The sequence below is a fragment of the Equus caballus genome, chromosome 5 (genome assembly GCF_041296265.1).
Source record: "Equus caballus isolate H_3958 breed thoroughbred chromosome 5, TB-T2T, whole genome shotgun sequence".
Lineage (NCBI taxonomy): Eukaryota > Metazoa > Chordata > Mammalia > Perissodactyla > Equidae > Equus > Equus caballus.
In genome coordinates this window covers 103,332,966-103,353,409 of record NC_091688.1, presented here as the reverse complement: position 1 = coordinate 103,353,409, position 20,444 = coordinate 103,332,966, and the positions used below count along the sequence as shown (strand labels likewise).

Sequence of the window (20,444 nt, the reverse complement as noted above, 5' to 3'; positions counted from 1 at the left end):
AAAGACACCATTGGCAGGTCAGCAAGAGCCAGGTCACAGAGCATCTTGTGTGCATGGCAACAAGCTTTGACTTCACTCTGGGGAAGGGGGGCCTCGGGGGGCTTCACACGAGGGAGGGACCTGGTCAAGTGTAGCACTCCTGTAGAGCATTACAAGGACACACCAGAGGCCCGAGGACCAGCTGGGAGGCTGTTGACGTGGTCCAGATGAGAGAAGCCGAAGGGATGGAGGGAAAGGGGCAGATGACAGAGAAGGTGGAATGATGGTGTTACCTGGGGCACATTTTGGCTGCATTTCCCCCAAGGGTGATGACAATCAAGCCTTCCACCTCAATGCTGACGAGAGCTGCAGGGCCTGCGGGCAACGACCTCAGACCGCAGCAGGGGACAGGATGAGGCACTGGTGCTGATCCTGGGGTGGTCCCTGTTGGGTTCCAGAGCTGCTGTGGCAGATACCTGGACTCCAGGCGGATAAGCAGTAAACACTCCTCCAGGACCCAAAAAACTCCAAATAAATCCCCGTTCACCCACACAATTGTTTACCCATCTGCCTTCACCCGAAGAGGCACACTGGGAGTCTCAGCAAATAAGAGCAACTGCCCTCTGTCAGCTTTCCCAGCTGCACCCGGCTGTGCTCCTGGCCTACAGGTCCGCTCAGCAGCCTCCAGATTACAGGGACAGGCCAAGTCAGAGAGGAGGAATTTGTCTACAGTTAAGTAGAGAGTAGATTTATGACCCAGAAGGCAACGAACTCTTCTAAAGGAGAGGCTGCATTATTTATCTGCTTATTGCCTCAATTCAGTAGAAATGCACTGATTTACCGAGTGGCCTCTGGGAGCAGGTCCAGAGCACAAACACAATAATAGCATCAAATAAGAAACTGCAGATTCAAAGGCAAAATCTTCCACAAGGGAGACCGAGGGGAACCAAAGGTGTCTGGAGCCTGAGCAGCTATCCAGGATGATGGGTGTAATCCGCACTTTCCTAAACTAGCCCTACAGGGCATCGTGCACACACACACCGACACACACACACACACACACACACACACACGGAGTGATCGGCTGTGCCGCGTGCCTGCCAGCTGCCACTCTGCGTCCCTTTCTCCCAGTGCAAGAGGAAAGCTGGACCTTGAATGAGCGTACTTGACTGGATAGGCTGGGAGACCTGCGCTCCCAGTGAGCTCTGCTCCTCTTAATTCTACCTGGTGACGGGTATGCAGGAGCTCGGAATTCCGGGCACGAGGCCAGGGCAAGAATTAATTAGGAGGACCATCTCTGCTCAAAATGAATTTCACATCAGATAAACCAACACAGAGCCAAACTGGCTGAGAGCTGCACGCAGACGCGGGAAAGGGGATGGGAGGGCACAGGGAAGGAGGGAGGGACCCCGTAATTATCTTGAGGGACAAAGTAAAGTGCAACAGGTGAGTGAACCAATCAGAGGCAGTTAAAGTGAGAAAAAAAGTCCAAAAGCCTATATCAGTTTCTGAAGGAAATGGGAAAAGCAGAAACTAGAGGGAAAGTGGCCAAAAATACAGCTGGAAAGACGGGGAATTTAATGAGCCTCTTTAACAAGCAGAGACAGCGATGGAAGCGTCTCACTCTCCTGCCTTTATTTTGTGAGACGTTTGTGCGTGTGTGCCTGGGGGAGCGGGCCTGTGCTGGGCGGGCTGTGAGCGATCACGTGGGGAGCTGCAGTGCGGGAGGCTGAGCAGGGACAAATGAGGCAGGCAAGGACGACAGGCCCTGGGGGCATTAAGGGAATCAGCTGGGGTTCTGTGCCACCACTTCCATGGATGCACTGAAAAGGCAGCTCTCTGGGGAGAAAGGCAGACTCTTGAAATATACGATGACTGCATTTGGAAAGAAGGAAGAGGCAGGGCTGGAGCTGCTGTCTGGTCCCTAAGTCCTGCGCCAGCCAGGGAAGGGTCACGTGCTTCAAGGGGGATTATAGGCTCTCCTGTTTCCTGACATTTGGTGATCTGGAAAAAGCATTTCATTAGAAGTCAGGAAACGCGGGGCTAGCCTATGACCTTCAGCAAGTTTCCTGGGGTGGGGGGGGGGGAACATTGATGGAGATATTCACTGTGCGAGATGACAGTATACTGAACAACCCTACGTGCATTATCTCATTTGGTCCTTTACCAACCCTGTGCAGTAGGTGTTAATACCTGCATATAGACGAGGTGTGGGAGACTGTTTCCAAAAATAGCCACAAGTATACCCCACCTCTGGGTGCTCCCCTCCCACAGTGACCCTGGCTTGGCCTTGTAACTTGCTTTGGCCAGTGGGTCCACAGCAAATGTAACATACGCAGAGAGCTGAAAACTGCTTGCACGCTGGGGTTTGTCTGTTCTTGCTGTGCTAGGAACCCTTCTGCCACCATGAGAACAAACCCCAGCTAGCCTGCTGGACAGCGAGAGACACGTGGCCAAACCACCAACAATGCCCCAGGAGACATGGGGCCAACCTCCAGACATGGGAGGGTAGCGATTCTAAACCATCCAGCCAAGTCACCCAGAAGACCTCCGACACGTGAACAAGCCCAGCAAAGATCAGCCAAGCCGGCCCAGACCAGAATAACAGCCCAACCCACAAAATCTTCTGAGAAATAATGAATACCTTTAAGTCAATAAACTCGAGTGGCTTGTTACACAGCAAAGCTAACTGATACACGAGGGGACGGGGGCTCAGAGAGGGTAAATGACTTGGAGAATCACACAGGTGTGAGTGGAGGCTCTTTCACCACATTGAGCCTCTTTCTTAGACCACAGGTCCCTCATGTCTAAAATGAGGGTAATGAGCAAGAGCATGCTGCTCCCTCCTTGGTGCATGGACGAGATGCAAAAACACTCTGAAAATTACACAAGTCCGAAATAAATACCTGGCTTCATGCTCATTCCTTACCGCCTTCTCTTGTTCATACCTTAAATATATGGTTTGGGTCTCCCAGCACCACCTGTGTGCGGACCGTGTCCTGCAGGTCCCCTGGGCTATTCCAGGATTGATGGTACCCATCCCTTCCCAACCCCTTTTGCCCACTTTAACCCAGGGATAGCCCGCAGCCTGCCTACCCTCTGTCTTCTCCATCGTAGGGAACGCTGACCGTCAGTCTCTCAGGCACTCTTCATCTGACAAGTCTGTAAAATCCACCGGAGAGCCCTGAAAGAAAGGACAGAAGAGTGGAGATTCTCACTAGAGTTGGAATAAGTCTGGAGGGAACAGAGCACCTGAGAAAGTAACACCCATCCCTGCCTTTCTCCCAGGGGTGCCCATGAGCTCAGAGTCCTCCAGGAAGGGAGATTAAAAGCCTGTACACACCCCCGGAGTCCGATCCTGGGTGTGTCCTCATGGAACGGTAGCAATGGTTGGCAGCAAAGGAACATTTGGTCCAAGCCCTCAGTTGGCAGAGGAAACTGAGGCTCAGAAGTTGACTGCTCTGTGCAAGGCCTCAACACGACAGTGAAGGAGCTGGAGCCAGAGCCAGGGCTCTGACGACCAGCACGGTGCTCTACACCACACCAAGAGCTGAAATCGACTCAGCCCATCGTGGTAAAAGAACTTCAATCCATTTTGTGAGAAAGCTGGGATCAGAGTACCTATAAACGACCTGTGACATCCCAATCAGGTTCAAGACAGAGATGATGTCATTATAGGCTCTGACCGGGAGCTGACACCCAGAGGTGACTTCTGATTGTGTTCACCTGGATGGCCAGAGGACATCAGGAACTATCAAGCAGAACACTGGCCTGGCTCTGAATTTGGGTACCTTGAGGTTCAATCACAAATTCTCCCCAAAGTTTTAATCCATTCCCAGGACTCTTTCTTTGAACGGTAAACAAAGTGGCTCCTGCCCCCATTACAATAAATCCCCCAGGAAATCAGTCTTCTATGGTCACACCTCCACGCACATCGGAGTAATGAGTTGTCTGTGACAAGTCAGCTGTGGGTGTGGGGTTGTTGTAGGAATTCCAATGTGCTTGACAATGAACTCCAGGGTTCGGGGAGACTGGGAGTGACAGGTGGGTGAGGGGCGGCCCCCAGCAACCAAGGATGCACAAGGAGGGAACAAACAAGCAAACCGGAGAAGAGGGCAGGGAAAAGCAGGCCCACCAAAGAGGAGGTGGTCCCAGGCTTGCCTGACTGGGAGTCCATGTGCCCTCTCCCCATGAGCACTGCTCCAGCCCTGGCTCCCCCAAACCACGGGCACGCGGCCACCAGAGGGGCCCTTCCCTGAGCACGTGTGATGGCTGGAGGGCAGACGGAGACACTCCCCACAGAGGGAATGCCAACACTGAGTCCACCGCTCCCCTTGGAGGCGACAAGCACTTGGTTTGGGTGGCACAGAGCTGGAGTAGAGGAGGGGTGAGGGATAAGGAGATGGAGTGAGGCAGTCCTGGATGCGGAGACTGGCCACCCAGAGGGGTGGAAAGTTCTAACCTGGATAAGGAGATGGAGTGAGGCGGTCCTGGAGGCGGAGACTGGCCACCAAGAGGGGTGGAAAGTTCTAACCTGGGGCGAGGGAGGTCTCCCTTATTAGAAAGAGAAGGTTCTGAAACAGCCCAAGTGTCCTCTGACAGGTGAATGGATAAAGAATGGAATACTACTCAGCCACAAAAAAGAAGGACGTCCTGCCATTTGCGACAACATGGATGGACTGAGGGCATTATGCTAAAGGAAATAAGTCAGACAGAGGAAGACAAATGCTGCATTTTTATGTGGAATCTAAAAAACGAAAAATCGAGCTCACAGATACAGAGGACAGACAGATACAGTGGTTGCCAGAGGCCAGGGGGTGCAGGGGTGGAGGAAATGGGTGAAGGGGAGCAAAAGGTACAAACTTTCATTTATAAAATAAATAAGTCCTGGGGATGTATGTACAGCAATGGGGACTATAGCTAATAATACTGTAGTGTATATTTGAAAGTTGCTAAGAGAGTAAATCTTAAAAGTACTCATCACCAGAAAAAAACATTTGATATATGTGTGGTGATGGATGTTAACTAGACTTATTGTGGTGAGCATTTCAGAATACACGCCTGTATCAAATCATTACGCTGTACACCTACCACCAATGCAGTGTTGTATGTCAATTACATCTCGATTAGAAAAATAAGAGGTCACTGCGGCTGCTCTCGGTGCCCAGGTCCGTGGTCTGCAGTGGGCAGAGAGGTTCAGCAGCTCCAGGGTGAGCCTGGGGAGGAAAAGCATGAGGCCACAGGCCCTAAGCTGGGCCCCGGGCCTGCCTCCCATCATCACAGCCTCTCCTCTGCCCTCTGCCCCTTCCTGCCACCCCATAGCATGTCTGAGCATGGGGCAGGCTCAGAGCACTGGATGTGCACAGATTGTCTCAAGCGATCCTCACCATAACCCCAAGGGGACTGTTATTGTCCCATTTCTCAGATAGGGAGACTGAGGCTGGCGGAGGTAACAGGGCTCCCCAAGACGCATAACGAGCAAGTGTTGGAGAAGATGTGCCCTCAAGTCCAGCCGACGTCAAGCCTGTGCTGGGGACGAAGTGACCTGTGAACATCTGCCCGCCCCATGAGGCGGCCTGCTGCTGTGACGGACCTGAGCTCTCATCGGGAGGGAAGCGCTCCTGAGCCATGTTCCTCTGATTCCCCACAAGTGCACCTGAAACGCCCTCTGGGTGTGAGGCAGGGAACTGCCCTCCTAGGGCCTTCTGGCCAGAGGTGTGGCTGGCTTCTCCAAGGCTGGACTCCAAGCAGTAAGGACCCCCCCAAGCAGAGGGGGCCCCCTGGTGCAGCTGGAGCTCTGGCTGCACAAGCTCTCACCCTCACCTCGGAGAGCTCAGTCAAGCACTGCCTTTGGTTAGATTAGGATTCAGCCCTTCGTACGTCACATCACGGAGATCCAAACAATTACACAGCGCAGAGTAGGTCAAATTCCATTAAAAAGAACTCTATAGAGACCTCTAATAGTCCTCTTTGACTTGAGGTTTACTGAAATTTAATCATTCCAAGGCTACGGAAATTAAACGGAGCTGACACCCCGGCTCTGAAGGGGAGGGCCCAGCAGGCTTTCACTCTAAAGGGCTCTCAACTCAGGAGGGAAGGGGAGCTGCCAGCCCCCTAAGGCCCTTCCAGCCCTTCCACCCCAGCTTCTCCACTTTGGCCCACGGTCCTTGCGGCGGACACCTTGGAATGCGGCTAAGAGGGCTTTCTTCCAGCGGGTGGGCGTGTGCTGGGGTCCGATGAGCGGAAGGGAGAAGTAACTGCCACATCAACACAAGCTGTTTCGTTTGCAATACAACAGAATATGAGGAATAGCTTTGTTGGACAGAAATCCCCTTTAAAATGGAATTTTGCAACCTTCTGGAGCATTTAAAATTCTGACATAAAGCAATTTATTATTCGTTCTGTTAAGCACGTTCAGAGCCTTGCAGTACCTGGTGTCATGCAACTTTTCATCTGTTTATGGCCTATCCCAGCTCAGGGATGCCCGATGAGGTCCCATCTTCTCTCAGTAGCTCATTCTATCCCAGATGTTTGAGGATACACGGCTTTATCTCTCTCTAACCCTTCTCCCTGTGAATCTGTGAAGGTCAGAACTCCTGAAGGACTCATTTCTGTCTCCCCCACCTCCACACTCCCTGTCTCCTAACATGTGGCAGTCACTCAGTCCACGGGACCATCTCCAAGCTACAAATGAGGAAACGAAGTCACAAAGAGGCCGTGTGGCCAATCCAGTTACCCGGTTTACTAGGGGTAGGACCATTTGTGCGACTCCATCACCCCACATGGCCGTCAAAGCCAATGGGCAGTGAAGAGGGGGGACTGACGCTCCCCATTCAAAGCCCGCCGAGGAGGCGGCACTGGCAGACTGAGTGGGGCCACGTGTAACCACCAGGCCTCCTTGGACGGTTCTGCAGGGTCCACGCCCAGCAGCGTGGCTTCCCCAGGTCGGCCCAACTCCGTTGAATATGCCCACTCCCATCCCCCTCCACATTTATTTCCCTTATAGTGCCATTTTCAATCTCATTTCTAACCTCAAAACCGAATGCAAAGAAACCTTCCTCAGTCCTGAAACCGAAACCCAGTTCTGTACTTTTGTTCTCCTCAAACCTCTCTTTATTCTGCAATAATAAAAATGCCATATTTCATCTCAGAACGGGCTACATGCCAAAACAAACAGCACCTTGGATTTCCTTGAAAAGAAAGCTTGGCTCAGAGCACAGCCTTATTGCCATGAGAATTCTTGGAGAATTCAACCTTACAAAGTCAAATATTTAGCAAGGTAGCACACCCAAGAGCCCTCCTGTCAGTTCCCGCATGATCTCTTGCAAAGACAAAGCACTCTTTCCGAAAGAGAAAAAATATTACCCATACCTCGTAGAATCCTGCCAAAATGAGGACAGTCTCCTGTCCCCTATCCCAGGGCCCACACCCCCAGCGCAAGGGCCCTGTGCTAAGAAGCAGGAGGCACCTGACAGCGCTGCTCCACACGGAGGGCTGCAGCCCAGACACGGGGTGAGACGCACTCCTGGAAAAGATTCCACCAGACGAGTTCTCCAGCCGGCTCTCCTCCCGCCGACCCGGGACACAAAGAGATAACTCACGCTCAATAAACGACACATTAACACAACCTCATTAACTCCATCCCCACATTTTTCTGCAAGTGCCGGTGGTTTTTGCCTGCATTGCAGCAGCTGAATCGGGGCTTCACGAAGAAGAAGAAACTGGGAGCAGAGACGCTGCCACCGCATCACCTTCCCTTGGCATCCTCCCCGCCAGAGCCTGGAGCCAGCAGCCGGCTCCTCCCCGAGGGCGAGGCTGCCGCTGGACCGGAGCGATTGCTCGCGAGTTCAGCGCGGCCGCATCGGCTTCCCAGCTGTTAAGGGATCTGGTCAGGTGATCCGTGACCTTGCTGGAAAAGCAAATCCTGGCTTCCTTTTCGCTCCCAGGAAGAGGGGAGTGAGGTCAGGAAGGCATTCAATGCTCAATAAGCTGCTACTGGATCTTGCAGAAAGAGCAAGAAAGCGCAAATCCTTCCATTGGAAAGTTAGTTCCCAGAGCTGCTAGCACTGGGGAGGGACACATCTAAAGACGGCGAAACAGCACACACCCGCTTCCCCCCGCATCGAGGCGCTCACCGTTAATTAGGCTTTTCCTCCCGCCTTCCCGCAGCTGATGAGGCTCATTAGTAAAACTCTTCCTAACAAGGACACAGCTTCCTTAGGAGTTGAAACCCTCCCGTGGTACCTCTCTTTCTTCCAGGCTCGCCCCCTGTCCCCACCGCCTCCTGCAGCCCCACAGCCCGCGAAGCTTCCCTCTGCGAAGAATCCCAGACCGCGGGCTGCCCTGGGCACTCAGGGGCTGGAAGTCCGCCGGCCGAGCAGCAAGAAACAACGAGACCGGTGAGTCCCCGCCAGACTGGCCGCTGCTGCTCCCTGCCGCTCTCCCCGTCAGATGCCCCAGCACTGAAACGCCCCCAATCCTGGCAGAAAGAAAGGCGAGCAGGTACCTCCTGGCAGGACCCGGCTCGTGCAGGGTCCCTCGCTGCAGTGCGGAGCAGTGACTTCAGAGGGCGGGCGCGGGAGCCAGGGAGAAGGCAGCTGTGCGGAGGAAGGTCCGTGTCCGGGCAGGCGCCGGGGCAGTCCCAGCCAGCCCGCTGCCCGAAGCTCTTTGGGGCAGGGGCAGGTGTGAGGCGCGGGCACAGCTCCAGGCTCGCGGAGCCCAGCACCACTGCTGGACCTGAAGGAGATCCGGAGGGCGGGGGCGGTCAGAAAGGGGCCGGAGAGCGTCTGGGCTCCTGTGGGCAGGCTCAGCACTAGGATTTCAGGGTTAGGCTCTCGCCAAACGCGGCTGTCCTGGGAAATGAAGCCCTGTCAGTAAGGCATGTCCCAGCAGCTCTGACCTTCAGACACTGCCTGTCAAAGAGATGAGCTTTCAAAGGTCGGGGCAGATTCCTGCCGGGCCCACGCTGAGACAACGCCAGAGCCGAGCATCACTCCAAAATGCTGCCTGCATCCGGCCCAGTATGCCCAGAAAGCATGCACATCCTGGGTCCCACATATCCTCGAGCCAGCTTGGGGCAGCCAGACGGGTCTGAGCATCTCCATCGTACTGGGGAAGAGAGACAGTCCAAGTGCCTTCTCTTGGCTCCCTCAGGAGGATACCTGGATTAAAATGAAGATTCCTGGGGTAGAATTCTGCGTTCTCCCCACTACACTGGATCACATTCCTTATTTTCCTTGGAAGGTTCCAGAGCATCTTGCTCAAGAGGGAGGTTAAGAGACTTGCCAAAGGGCAGAGGATGATGCCACGGACAAGACTATGGAACGCCGACCCTCACTTTCTCAGCTGCTCAAAGTATTTTTCTGTGTTAACTAACTACACAGAACAAATCAGCAGAATTAAAAAGAAATCAGAAATATAACGTGAATTCTGAGGTTCTATGAAAAAATACGCTGAGGAGGAAACTGCCTCCCTGATAGACTGAAAGTAGCCATCCCCCACGCCAGCTAGAGAAGGCGAGAGGCAGCTGACACTTCACCGGGAAGCTGAGAGACAAGAGCGCCCCACTCTCCCAGGTCCCATGGCTTTGCGGCCCCCCACTCTTCCCCTCTGGCTTATCCGTGTAATGAAGATCAGTATTCTCTCCGGGGATAAATTCTTCCTTAGCCAAGAGAAAGAGCTGCAAGGCTTACTTGTAGAGCTGTGCCTTTCTCACAAGACCCAACACTCGTCGGGAACACTGGCCAGTCCCCACCTGTCCTCTGAGCTCGGTCGGCATCCCTTCCAGGGGCAGCGGCCAGCCTCCCCGCTTCCATGGCTCCTGTCTGCCCTCTCCTGCAGCAGGAGTCACCTGAACTCCAACTGCTGCCTCTGTGTGCGTCTCCCCAACCAGACACTCCACAAGGTTTGTGAAACGGAACTCACCCACAATACGGATGGCTCTACACCCAGGAGACCCCTCCAGATACCACCTTAAGGACCAGGGGAGCCCCCTGCTTTTCCAAGAGGCTCCAGGCCTCCCCTCAATTAAAAAGACAGCGGAAGGAGGGGAGGAACCACCAGCCCCGGGAGGGCCACCCATCAGCCCGGCTCAGGGGCCAGGACAGAAGACCCACGGGGAGCACACACAGCCCTGACCCAGCTCCTCCTCTTTTCAGACCTCTTTCTGGAGAGAAGCAGCACTCGCAGCTCCTGGCTCCACGAGGTACGCTGGGACAGGCCGCGTGCTGACTGCCACAGCTCTAAGAAGAGGAGAGATTCTTGTCTTCCGTGTCTCTCTGACTGACCCCGTGCACTCACTCAACTCCACGGTCAAGCAGGGAGGTGAGCAGAACCGGGGACGTTACCCCGTTTGCCCGAGGAGGAAGCAAGGTGGGTTCCCAAGCTTACAAAGCTGAAAAAGGCAACTGGAGCCCACATCTTCTGCCCCCCAGCCCAGTCCCCTTTCTCCCAAACCACACGCCTGAACCCGGGTATGCAGGGGAATGCCGGAGACACACCAACACCAGGAGTGAGCCTCGGAGCTGGGGCTGTCTGGGCAGGAGGGGCCTCACGTTTAGGGGAGGTCTTCATAGGAAACCCCAACCACTCTTTCTAGGGGAGTCCATGCTTCTTTTTGGGGGACTCTTTCCATGACCCCTGACCCTTGCCATGTCTGGGATGCCAGCACGCCCCACCCCTGGGCCTCCCTCAACATACGTCTGAAGACTAGTGGCCAACTTCATGTTACCCCAAGCCCCCCAGAGAATCTCCTGCACAAATGCGTTTATCCACAGGAGCTCTTCTAGCAAGAATCATTTGGCTGAGAGGGCGCTGCCTCGTATGCAGAGAAACCTCCAGCTTCTACGGCCCAGGTCCCTTCGGCCCCAGGATGGGAAAAAGGTGGACTGTCCGAGCCAGGCAAGATGGGCACTTGGTGAGCGGGGAAAGAGCCAGAACTATTTTAAGAATGTGCCTTTTATGTTGCCGTCCCTCAGGCTTTTGCACTTTGCTCGGGAAGGTCAGCCGCTGGACGTCTGTGCGATGACACGGGGCGGAGGAGGAGTGAGCTGCTCAGGTCCCTGAGCAGCCCGGGACAGCCACACCATCCTGACCCGGTGCAACTTGGACAGAGGGAGCGAGTGATCACGTGTGAGGCCTGCGGGGGGCCTGTCCCGGGGAGTCCCCAGTCTGACCCTCTGAAGCGGAGGACGCTTCTCAGAGAGGAAACAGGACCAACTGCAGGAGAGAGGCGGCTGCGCGAACCGGGACAAACGCTCCTCGGAGAAAAAGACGCGTCAGGGCCACGGGAAAAACGGCACCCCTCGTCCCTCCCTCCACTTAGACCTTTCCAGAAGGTGCCTAGTCCCTGGCAAACACACTGTAGGATGGAGACGCCAACAGACAAATGAGGAAGGGGCGTGAGCAGGCGACCCAGAAGAGAAGAAATACCAGCGGTTAATATTTGAAACACTTAACCGCATGAGTCAGTAATCAAACAGATGCCGGGTAAACACGGCAGCACCATGGTCTTAATGCAGCCCACACGTGCCAGGCACTCCGGGTCCAGTGCAAACGCCCCCGGTTCAGGTTCCTCAACGGCCCTCTGAAGTGGCACCGCTGCTTCCACGATGCGAGGACAAAGCCGAGGCTCGGAGCGGCTGCCGGGGGCGGGGACCAGAGCCAAACCCAAACCCGTGAACGTGCCGCTCCAACCACGGTGCCACGCCAACCGCGGCGCCATGCAGACGCGCTTAAAAGTCAGAAAGAGACCTTTCAAAGGAAGGTCCTCAGTGCTGATCAGAGTGTGGTGAGAAGGGGACACAGCCCCTCGGGAAGATTGCCACAGAGTGGGGGCAGCCCAGCCCACAGGGGAGCCCCACACCCGACACAGGACGGGCATCTCCCAGTCCATGCCCGAGCGGTCAATACAACAAAGTAAAACGACGAAGTAAGCACATGAAAAAGGTCACAGTGACATGTGAGTTCTTTTCTTGGTCTAAAAAACACCGCTATTACGATGTATTCTTGGAAACTAAAAGACAAATTATTTTGGGAAAAAGGTGGGAAATCACCATAAACCTACCACCTCAATGCAAGTAGTTTCATGTCCACCTATTTTGCATATTTTAATTTAATTGAAGAGCAAGTTCTATGGTGGTTAAGAGTCTGGGCTCCAACTCAAGGAGCCATAGTTGGAATCCCAGGTCTGCCACTGACTGCCTGTGTGACCCTGAATAGATTACTCAACCTCTCTGTGCCTCAGCTGCCTCACTTGTAAGATAGGAATAGTAATACTCTCTTCACATCGTGGATCTGTCAGGAGGATTAAATAAGATGATAATACACATCAACCACTTAGAACAGAGGCTGGCATATAGTCTGTGTTCAATAAATAATAAACATATTAGTTATAATAATATAACTTCAATTATGAATTCAATTTTGTATTTAAAATTATATCACATAACCATTTAAAAATATAGTTACACGTGCTTTATAATGATTATTGTAAATGGCTCTGCAGAGTCCACTGACTTTGGCCTTATTTTCCAAACCCACTCCATCGTGGAGGTCAGTCCACCTCACGTTTACTTCTGCCTTCAATGCTCCCGGATCACTCCGCCGTCTTAGACAGGAGGGCTCAGGGCAGGTGTTGGGGGAAGTCCCCCGTTCCAAGTGGCCAAAACCCAGCTGCCACTTACGATGATGAACGGTTAAGAGCATGGCTTTGAGGTAAGGCAGACAGGTTCAAGCCCCAGCTGTGTGACTTCGAGCAATGTCCTGATTCAAGAAGAGCCCAGCTCAGTGCACGGTTGTGGGGCCACCTGAGATAAGTGTGTAAAGCGCTTGTGCTCGCGATGTAATAAGGCTCACTAAGTGTTAGCTATGATTACTTTTTAAACCCACAGTGTTTTAAGCGAGGCAAGGGCAGGGATTGTGTCTGTGTTATTTACCACCCTATTCCTAACAGTTGGTGTGACGGGAACCCAACAAAAAAGTGTTGAATCAACGAATAAATAAATGGATGAACAGATGGATCCTAGAGACCCAGAGCTGGAGAGGATTTCTGGCTCATTTCACTTAGCACGTTTTCAAGGTCCATCCAAACTGTAGCACACATCAAAATTTCATTTCTTTCTATGGTTGAATAATATCCCATTATATGTAAGTAGCACATTGTTTATCCATTCATCTACCAATTAACACTTGGCTTGCTTCCACCTTTTTCGGCTATTATGAATAATACTGTATGAACATAGGTGTACAAATATCTGCTCAAGTTCCTACTTTCACTTATTTTGGATACATCCTTAGGAGTGAAATTGCTAGGTCATATGATAATTCTATATTTAACTTTCTGAGGAACCACTAAACTGTTTTCCAAAACAGCTGCGCCATTTTACATTCCCACCAGCAAAGCATGAGGGTTCCAAATTCTCCCTATCTTGACTAACAGTTTTTTTTTCCCATTAAAAAAAAATTATTATAGCCATCCTAGTAAGTGTAGTAGGTATGAAGTGTTATTTCACTGTGGTTCTGATTTGTATTTCCCTAATGAATAATGACTGTTGAACACTTTTCATGTGCTTATTGGCCATCTGTATATCTCCCTTGGAGAAATGCCTGTTCAAGTCCTTTGCCCATTTTGGAACTGAGTTGTTTGTTTTTGTTGTTGTTGAGTTGTAAGAGTTCTTTATATATTCTGGATATCAACCCCTTACAGATATGTGACTTACAAATGTTTTCTCTCATTCTGTAGGACATCTTTTTGCTTTCTTGATAGTGTCCTTTGATGCGCAAAGGTTATTAATTTTGACGAAGTCCAGTACATCTGTATTTTCTCCTGTCGCTTGTGCTTTTGTATCATATCCATGAAATCACTGCCAAATTCAATGTCATGAAGATTTTCCTTAATGTTTTCATCTAAGAATTTTACAGTTTTAGCTCTTAAGTTTAGGACTTTGATCCATTTTTGAGGTCATTTTGGTATATGGTTTAAGATAAAGGTCCAGCTTCATTCTTTTGCGTATGAATATTCAGTTTCCCCAGGACCATTTGTTGAAAAGATCACAATCTAATTTTAGAACATTTTCATCACCACTCCCCAAAAATCCTCATATGTGGGATTTCATTTTTAGAGGGAACTAGGAATATAAGTGAGTTATTGAGAGTTAATAAACCTTGGCATTCATAAACAAAAATTAGTTCACTGAAAGCATTTACTGAGAGTTTAATTCTCTGTCCTACAAAGAAGTGTGGCTGCCATCCCTCACCAGACGACCCTGCAAAGCTCCTGTGCGTGCATGCGGGCCAAGAGCCGGAGCCCACGGTCCTCAGACACGAGCTCTGTTATCAGTGCAGAAGGCACCTGTCTGCTTTCCTGGGCTACCGAGCAACTTGCAAACACCGTCCTGGGCTTAGCTTATCTCCTTCCCGAGGAGTCCCACCTCCCTAGGCTGGAAAGCAGGATTTGCAGCACGAGCCTCCTTCACAGCTGGGGCTGAGCCATGGGACGCACGCTCAGCAGGGAGAGGCGCCCAGGCCAGGCCTCTGTCTGGAAGAAAGTGCTCTGGAAAAGGAAGGCTGCAGGCAAGCGATGCTGGGGAGGGCGGTGGAGCGACCCCCGGTCCTTTAATGAATTCCTCCTCCACGCGTGCTTGCTAGAATTAATCGGCTTGTTGTTTGCGGCAAGGACCCTTGACCGCTACAATGCAGCATCAGCGTTGGCTTGACGTTTAATCGCCTCAATTCTATTAATTTACATTACTGGTAGAATTACTTTTCGGAGTTTCTGTTGATTTGTCCTGAGCATTTGCTGCATGACCATTTTGATTATTTCTCTCTTCCCCTTTCATCCTGTGTTATCACCAAATTCCTTCCCACTGGAAAGTGGGTGTCAGTGGGCTCAGTGGGCCACAAGGTCTTTTGTGTCTTGGCTGAACTGGGCCATGGTCAAAAGGGCCTGGGAACCACAACTTGGAGTAAACCGAGGAATCAGCCTCCCCTGCCTCCTGGGTCGCTTCAGTGAGGTCACCTCAAGGGCAGGCACAGACACAGCCTCCGCAGTGCAGCGCCCCAGCACCCCTGGCAGCTCTGAGCCTGGTGAGAATCCAGCGACGCCGTCACAGGCGTCACCCGGCTCCAGAGCACGGCTGCAGGTGCAGACACCCCAGGGCTGGCGGGGGCCGTGGCATCTGCCCTCTGGGTTGGGAGGAAGATTTTTCTTGGCACAGCCTGCACATTCAGGAAAGTCAGTGAAAGCAAACTGAGCCTGATAAGTAATCTCGAGACACCTGGGTGAAGCCAGTGATGTTTGCAGATTTTTCATCAAGTTGGAAGGCGTTTATTATTATTTTGCAAGGCCCCACCTGGCCCTCTAGGCAGCACAGCCAGAGAGGAGCGGGCACAGTGATGTGGGTCAAACAGGGAGGATGAGCACTCAGCCCCAGCAGCAGGCACCAGAGGCGACCCAGAGAGACACAGTGAGAGAAGAAGGCTCCAGAAACTTCTATCCACGTCAATTTTTCCTTGGAGGAGATGGGGTTCGTTGCCAGGGTACCAGCTGGCAATACAGAGGAAGGCCACCTGCTGTTCTGGTTTGGCTTTGGTTTTGGTTTTAACGGGAGTAAAGTCACTAAGAAAAGGTGTTGCTGAGATTCACATCCCACGTCTGCATCCCCCACAGCAGCTTGAGGTGTCACAGAACGGTGGGGCACTTGGAACACAGCACAGACTTTCGTTAGGTAACTGTAATAAAAAGATTAATAACGATGCTGCCATCTTTCCTTCCAGCCAGATTATGGGGCTTTTCAAGTCCAGGCCCCTCTCTCATGCTTCTGGGTATCCTTGAGGGCACCAGCCTGGGGCCCTGCAGGTGGCCGGGGCCCAATCCGTCCTGCTGGTCTGCCACTGTTGGGAGCAGAGAAACATAGAGCTGGCCTTGGACATTATCACCTTCACTTTCTCGTGGGGAAACCGAGGCTCAGTGGCTTGCCCGTACCGCACAGCAGCGCTGCCTAGACTCCTGATCCACAGCTTTCCTTTATTAACCTCACACTGGCGGCACTGGTCTGCAGGGTGGACACTGAATTGATGGCGTCTTTGAAACCAAACCACGTGGCTGGCATCCCCATGGGCCAATGGCGTTACTGTGGCGAGACGGCAGCGAACTGCGCACACGCCACTTAAGCCCTTATTCTGCACTGAGTCCTTCCCCTCCTCCCTCGGCCCTGGGCTCTACCACCACGACTCCCCATCAGCGAGGCAGGAAGGCCGCCTCCCGGCCCAAACTCGGCTCAGTGCTGTGTTCAGAGAAACAGCCATCAAGGAGGAAAAAGTGGACTGGAGGCCCTCCAAACCTTCCGGCGGCCTCTAGAGAGGACACTAGAGGGGAGGAGCGTCTGAGCACAAGGCGGGGTCTCCACACTTTCCGCACTCTCTGCTCCTCTGGGACCTATTTCCATCAACGCCGCCCTCTGGAGGGGGTGCTCTGTTCCAGCTCCCACGCACCCTTCACTCTTCACCTCGCACCTCAGGCAGCTGCTCGTCCATCCTCTGCCAGCCTCTCGACCCGTCAGGAGTTCCAGCATTAGCCCCATTTGTGCACTGCTTTCTCATCACCGGGTGACCGCAGTCTGCACGATAACGAGGGACAACAGCCAAGCAAACCATGCAGACATTTCCTTAGAAGGGCATTACTTGAAGGCTCCACAGAGAAGTTTCGACTGCTCACGTGTTAACATTTCTATTCTCTGTCACACCTGTTTTACAGATGAGAACTTGAGGCATAATAATATTAATAACGAATAACTATGCTGTTATTATAATAATAGTGATTACTAGCCAGACAGCGTCCGATATTGTACAAATGATAGATAACCTACTTAATTTCACAGTGACTGTATCAGGAGGTGCTGTTTTATCCTTTGCACGGATGACAGGTTCCAGGCATAAAGCTAGTCAGGGGCAGGGCTGGAATTCAACGTGAGGGGTGTCTGGCCCTGACCACAGTGTTCACTGCCTTCCAGGTTTTAGCCCTGCAACCGCCTGTGAAGCCCGTTGCCAGTGGAGCCCAAATAGAGAAGGAACCAGATAAAAGGATCTGGCAAACGAACGAGTCTCGCGTTAATTCCACCACCAGCTACGCTCATTAAATACTAGATGATTATTAAATATAAACAACGTTTTGGGGGCATGCAATAGGTCTATAGATAAGATAAATTTGTTTGCAAAAGAACAGACTAAAAAACGCAGTGACTTTCTAACTAACTTACAAATTATTTAATCGATACAACACAATTACTTTTCAAATAATCTTTGAAAGTTCCAAGGAGGCTTGAGGTGTTTAATTGCTATTTAACCAGCGAGCAGCAGCCGGCTTACACAGACATCAATTTCAGAGAAAATGCTCTCTGCAGACCTAGCACTCGGTCAAAATTTCCATCAGAAAGATGCATTTTCAATCCAGATACAAGGGTTTTGGGTTACAAATTAATTTCCTTTGTCCGTTGTTCACCAGGGCGGGGTGGGGGGCGGGGCTGACGCGGGGTCCAGGCTCCTGCCTCCTGTGGCTCAGGAGAGAGACGTCCCTCCCTGCCAGTGGGGCAGTTTCCCCCAAAGCAGAGGCAGGCCATGGCAGTGATTCAGGGAGGACCCAGGTCCAGCTCAGATTTGCCCTAAAGGCTCCAGCAGACATAGAGCACGAGCTACCTGGGGCCAAGCCTTGAGCCTGGAGTTTGCCCGGGTCCCACTAACGTGCGCTGTGCACTCGGAGGAGCCCAGGAAGCAAAGGCAACAGACACTAGCGAGGAGAGCAGCAATGTCAGCAAAGTCAGCAACTCTGGGGCTGAACCTGCGTGTGAGCAAGCCCGCCAGGCGATCTTCACACACAAGACAGTTTGAGGAGTCCTGCCCTAACCAACTTCCAAGGGCACTGTGTAAACCACGGTTCAGGGCTGTTCAAACTGATGCGCGTGCATCTCCCCAAGAGCTCGCTAAAGCGCAGATGCTGCCTCCAGGCGTGTGATGGGTGTGTGTCTGGCTGGGGAGGGCGAGGAGGGTCGCACAGACCCCGGCAGGCTTCCTAGCCGTGTGACCTTGGCCACGTCACTCCACCTCTTTGAGCCGGTTTCCTCGGCTGTGAAAGGGTCTCTACGCACCTTATAAGGCTGTTCAGATGCCACAGGCCTGTGCTTAAGGCAGCACCTGGCATGTCGAAAACACTCCAACAGAACTGTGGTTGCTGTTGTTTCTGAGGGAAGGACGGACGAAACTAGTAAGCGCTCAGCAATTGCTCATTGTTACTACTTATCGGGAGCAGCCGTGTGGCGTGACAGGCACTGTGACCCAGGCACCTGCTGTCATCCCTCTTCGGGGGGCTCTGTGTGTGAGGGCAGGTGTGATCTGTTCTGTTCTGCAGATCAGAGAGCTTCAGTAACTCGGCCCAGGCCACAGGGACTGTGACAGGCAGAGTGAGAGGCGCATTCGGGTCTTCCTGCCAAGCTTCCCACCGCCCAGGCGGAGGCCTGCTCTGTCCATACCTGTGCGCAAGGCCCGAGTCGAGGGGAGGGTGGCGGGCTGACTGCACGAGGCTCTGTGCAGGGGTAAGTGGTGGTCCAGGTGCAGGATGCAGGCAGGAACGCTGAGCCTGGAGGGACCTCAGGCCCGAGAGCAGCAACCGGGCAGGTTCGACAAGGATCTGGACCCCGGCAACCAGGAAAAGCCTAGGAGGGCCGAGGACCACCTCCCTGGAGCCTTGGACAGTGCTGGCGACGGCAGCTGCAGTTGTAACTGACCAGTGAACTGACGGATTCACAGACTGGTTCACATTTTGGAGGCAGCAACTGATGTGGAATTGGTGGGCAGGATGTGTTGGAGTTGGAGAGAGATTTTCACTTCTGGACTTTTCCTCTTTAAAAAGGGAGCAGTTCAAAATAGAAGAACAACAGGAATATTTCCCTTGGAGCGCAGCCAGCGCACACAATGCCTCCTTTTCTTCCCAGGGCGGAAGGCGTTTGGGGCTGGGCCCCTCGGCAGGGGTGCAACCGGGAGCCTGTGCTCTGGAGCACAAAATCCCTGCCTGCCAAGCCCAACACAAATGCCCCCTTCGCCACAGCCTCCCTGCCACCGCCCCGCGCACGCGATCCAGCTGCCGCTCCTCCTGGAGGGTCCCCCAGGGCCAATGCGAGGCTCTGTGGCCTGTCTCCCACACCAGTCTGCAGACTGGAGACAGTGATGCTTTCTCAATCATCCAGTCACCTTTGCAGGCCACGGGGCACGAAGAGAAACAGCCCAGCAGCTTGAGGGGTGCCGGGGAGCCCGGTCTGTTCAAAAATCAGTCATTCATCAGAAATTCCTGTTCAGGCAGAAGGCCAGGTGCTGTGGATTCATGAATGAGGGATAAAGAACCTTTAAGGACTCATGGTCCAAAATGGGAGCCAGAGACCGAAGCAAGGACGTACGGTGCACAGAGGTGGGCGAAGGCATGACAGGGGACCGAGAAAGCATCCCAGGCAAGGGATCTGAGCTGGGCTTTGAAGGCTGAACAAAAAGTTCTCCAGGCAGACTGGGGAAGCAGCCCTTCGGCTCAGAGACGAAAGCACAGATGGTGGGCTTGAGAAAGGACCAGCGCACCAGGCCCAGGGAGCAGGGCAGGGCAGAGGATGAGGATGGCAGGGGCAGGGGGCAGCTCACTCTATTCAGTGGAGAGCGGGAGCCCTGCAAGGTTCTTCCACGGAGGAGGAGGAGGATGAAGGCGGATTCTGGACACAATTCTGGCTGCAGTGCGCGGGGAGGGCAGCCGCCCCAGAGCCCGGCCCATCGGCAGACAGTAGCTCACCACAGAACGAACAGACAACTTCAGGAGAGGGAAGAGGGTAGCAAGTCTGAAGAGAAGTCTCGCCCGACAATGCTTCTCACCAACTGCCCCCTTTATGTATTTTTTCTTTTAAGAGAACAGCAGCTTTTCTGCTCCTTTATTGAACTATCGCAAATGTACATAATCTGAGATTGCAAGCATAATTGCATAATGTCTTCCACTGTTTCCTGAATGTTGGCTTTGTCTTCTGGAAAGATTCTGGCAGCCCCTCGACCTCGGGCACTGCCTCCTGCATGCTCTCTGCCCTGCCCAGCAGCCCCTATCGTGTGCTGAGCACACAGGGGGCCCCGGACAAGCAGAGCCAGGAAACAGCGTTACAGAGCATCAGAGCTGGACTCTTGCAAGGAACTGGTCCCCCTCTCTCATTTTACAGACGGGGAGACTGAGACCCAGAGAAAGGGAAGTACATGCCCTATTTGAAGATGTGCTCTCATTCCTCCTTCTAGGCTCCTGCATCTCACAGTCCAGACTCCCAGGTGCCAGCACCAAGCACAGAGGCACAGATTCTGAATACACCAGTGACGAGCCTGGATGACAGCAAGGTCAACAACACTGACACACAGCGACGGGCACAGAAGGATGTGTACACGCACACCCATGACATTCA

The 20,444-nt window shown here is 52.8% G+C and overlaps 1 protein-coding gene and 1 long non-coding RNA gene across 11 annotated transcripts in view; one reads left to right on the top strand and one right to left on the bottom strand.

Moving 5' to 3' along the window:
• The window catches only part of KANK4 (KN motif and ankyrin repeat domains 4), a 64,308-nt gene that overhangs the window by 28,838 nt on the left and 15,026 nt on the right, over positions 1-20,444 (bottom strand). For 2 of the 10 annotated variants that reach the window (XM_070269004.1, XM_070269006.1), the window contains exon 2: positions 3,076-3,163. In XM_070269004.1, the coding sequence (XP_070125105.1) occupies positions 3,076-3,091 (16 nt within the window). In that variant the 5' untranslated portion in view covers positions 3,092-3,163. Of the gene's footprint in view, positions 1-272; positions 419-3,075; positions 3,164-5,070; positions 5,196-7,447; positions 8,078-8,114; positions 8,876-20,444 lie in introns of those variants that run through there. The other 8 variants (XR_011439398.1, XM_070269008.1, XM_070269009.1 and 5 more) reach the window with 8 other exon arrangements.
• Positions 8,865-13,539, top strand: LOC138924354 (uncharacterized). Its single transcript, XR_011439399.1, has 2 exons — positions 8,865-10,302; positions 10,956-13,539. It is a non-coding gene; the product is annotated as an uncharacterized lncRNA (long non-coding RNA).